General features: G+C 40.0%; 1 protein-coding gene across 1 annotated transcript; it reads left to right on the forward strand.

The window, feature by feature from the left end:
* Positions 1-2,569: 2,569 nt before the first annotated feature.
* Positions 2,570-2,968, forward strand: SARC_02846 (hypothetical protein; the record flags this gene model as incomplete). Its single annotated transcript, XM_014303382.1, has 1 exon — positions 2,570-2,968. The coding sequence occupies one exon, from the start codon at positions 2,570-2,572 to the stop codon at positions 2,966-2,968; it is 399 nt and encodes a 132-aa protein (XP_014158857.1).
* Positions 2,969-3,226: the final 258 nt, after the last annotated feature.

The raw sequence follows: 3,226 nt of genomic DNA on the forward strand, positions 1-3,226 counted from the left end.
TAATAGTACTTTACTTACTTACGTCGTTACGTACGTTAGTAGTAAGTAAGAGACACACACACACATATATATATATATATATATATATATATATATATATATGTGTGTGTGTGTGTGTGTGTGTGTGTGTGTGTGTGTGTGCACTACTATACAAATAACATTTGAATGTGATCAACAATGTATATAAATACGACCTTTCACCTCGTGCCTTATATCGTCTCTGTAATTTGGCTTGCACGGCTCTGTGTCATGCTCACCAGTCAATTCGCGAGGGTACAAGAATTAAAGTAAACGTTACCGTATCAATAAGGGCTATGAACACATACAATCTCGGACATGGCCGTTTCCAGGTCTTCTGAAGCTTCCTTGGTTGGTGTTGACGGGGGCGACGAGGCTGTGGGTGTGTTAGCACTGTTGCTTGTCCAGGCGCCAAAGATATGTTTAGTTGTGCTTCTATACGTGCCGCTAATTGTGCTGCCTAGAGACAGCATTGTCCACACGACACCCTACTATTATATACGGTGTCTCTTCCAAATAAAAAAGTATAGGAGACTGTGGGCTGGTGCGAATCAACGCATATGGAAGTCTCGCTGCAGAAAGATATAAGTACTTTTCAGCGGTGTCTTGCGCGTACAGGGTTACCTAGATCCGAGGTGTCTGGTCCTTTCGTTAATTGTTCGCGGATATGCCGATATATGCATGTGCAGTGTACACATAATCCATTTGCAGGCAGGTCGCGTAACTAAGCGTTTATGTTGGAGTGCGATGCGTCCCTGGTTCGCACATCGCCAACATGCAAGTATTTTTGAATAAAAAAAGTGGAGAATGGCTCTTAGAAAATTGATATCTGAGTGTTTTCCGACGGGCCGAGGCCCGACTGACCCGATTGCCCAAGTCCTGAGCCCCGAGCCCCGAGCCCCGAGGCCTGAGTCCCGAGGCCTGGGTCCGCCTGAGTGCGTGTTTTTATTGCACCCACAATTTACAGTTTTGCACCAAAAGGCTCCAGAGCAGAACCGCAGATCCCCAGGCTGTATTTTCAACCAAAAAAAAAGAGTGTAAAGTTTTGCTTCTGGTTTCTCCAATAATCAGGTATTTTTAACCTTTGCACCCAAATATATATTTTTCGGGTATGTATTCTAATTTTCTGGACAAGCATTAACTTTTTTAACAAAGTTTATTTATAAACTGTATTGATTAGTTTATATTCATCAATACAACGGATTTAGATGGTGATAAGAATAAACTACCAGTAATATACCTCAACATAATTTCAAAGCTCAAAATTAAATGGATAACAGACGACGAAGAAGTTGACGAGCTGCTGCTTCGAGGAAGTTCTCGCTCTCTTGTCTCTACTCTCTCTGAGAGAGTGGAAGAGAGAATGGTGGAGAGTAGTAGACTGTAAAAATAGACTCAAAGTCATAGACTCATAGTCATCGATGTGTATGTATTTAGACTGTATTATGTTGTTGTTTTTATATATTAAAATACAAAATAGATAGTGTAGACTCTATCTGGTCTCTTGGTGTAAATATTTACTGTAAGAAGTGTAGTATATGTATTATTATTATTTAAATTGAAGAGAGAAAAAAAACTGTAGTGTAGACCGTGTATTTATTTACATTATATAAATAGTATGTAAATGGAGTGTAAAACTGTTTTTTTTAAATAAGTGGATCTAAAAAGTTTTTTTAAAGTGCCTTAGCACGGCCTCTGGATAGAGTCTCGAGCGGAAATCAAGGTTTCTCTCTACAACAAATCGGAAATTTAGCATTGACCCAAATCCAGATTCCAGAGGGCCGTGTTTTGAGTGTAAATAGAAGAAAGTGTACTGGGTCCTCATTCCTCAGTCCTCAGTCCTCATCAGTCCTCAGTCCTCAGTCCTCAGTCCTCAGTCCTCAGTCCTCAGTCCTCAGTCCTCAGTCCTCAGTCCTCAGTCCTCAGTCCTCAGTCCTCAGTCCTCAGTCCTCAGTCCTCAGTCCTCAGTCCTCAGTCCTCAGTCCTCAGTCCTCAGTCCTCAGTCCTCGGAGTCCCCTCTCAAGCTCTCTCTCTCCGTCTCTTGAGAGTCGAGACTCGAGAGTGTGTGATGAGTCGAGTCTCGGAGTCTGATTTTAGAATCTCACTTCTCGAATCTTTTGGTCAATAGCCGTGATAACAGAGGCGAATAGCGAGACTTTTAATTAATTACTTGTTAATCTAATTCTGAATTCATTCATGATATATACGCAGATTGATTTTTTGGCCCAATTATAAGTGAAGAAATGTTGAATTTTCTGGATATTTGTAAAGAGTATCACCTGTGTCGGCCTGTCAGCCCATTTTGACTTTTGATTTTGTAGTAGGTATTACATAACAGTGTAGGATGTATTTATCGAGAGAAAAAAAATGAAAAAGGCGCCATTTTGGCGCAATATGAATATGCGCTGCAATTTTAGAGCAGAATATCGTCGCGATTCTATTTTGTATTTATTTGTTATTTGATTATAGTATTTATCTAAAGAGCATCACAACCACCTTATATTTACTAATTAAAACAGCGCACAAGTAAATACATATAGCTGAATTTACCATGACTATTCTCGATCTACAGATCAAGGCCGACCTTGAGAATGTGACCGATCTTACCACCGATCCCGATGACTTCCGTTGGTATTTAAAGGTTCGCTGCGGGTGTGGTGAGGAAAACAATAAATGGCTTTACCTCGAAGCCGACGATTTTACCGAGATACCCGGCGCCCGAGGCGGCGAGGCGAATTTGGTGGTGAAGTGCGACTTATGTAGCCGAACTAATTCAATCTCACTTGTCGACAAACCAGTGCGTGCGTACACCAAGTCAGGCGAATACCAGACTATAGCGGCCTTCGATTGCAGAGGGGTAGAACCGATTGCCTTCGACCCAAGAGTATGTTCACAATGGGGCGCACAAAACACATGTACGCACGCACACAAGCACGCACAATACACATAAATGCATACACAAATACACCTACACTCACTCACTCACACACATACACACACGCACACATGCACAAGAAACACACACAAATACATAAGTAAATATATCTATACACATGCAATACATAGGTGTATATACATATGCACATATATAATAAATATATATATAGCTCCATCAATATATATATATATATATATATATATATGTAGTATATATATATATATATATATATATATATATATATATATATATATAGTATATACTATACTA

The sequence above is a fragment of the Sphaeroforma arctica genome (genome assembly GCF_001186125.1).
Source record: "Sphaeroforma arctica JP610 unplaced genomic scaffold supercont1.133, whole genome shotgun sequence".
NCBI classification, from domain to species: Eukaryota; class Ichthyosporea; order Ichthyophonida; genus Sphaeroforma; species Sphaeroforma arctica.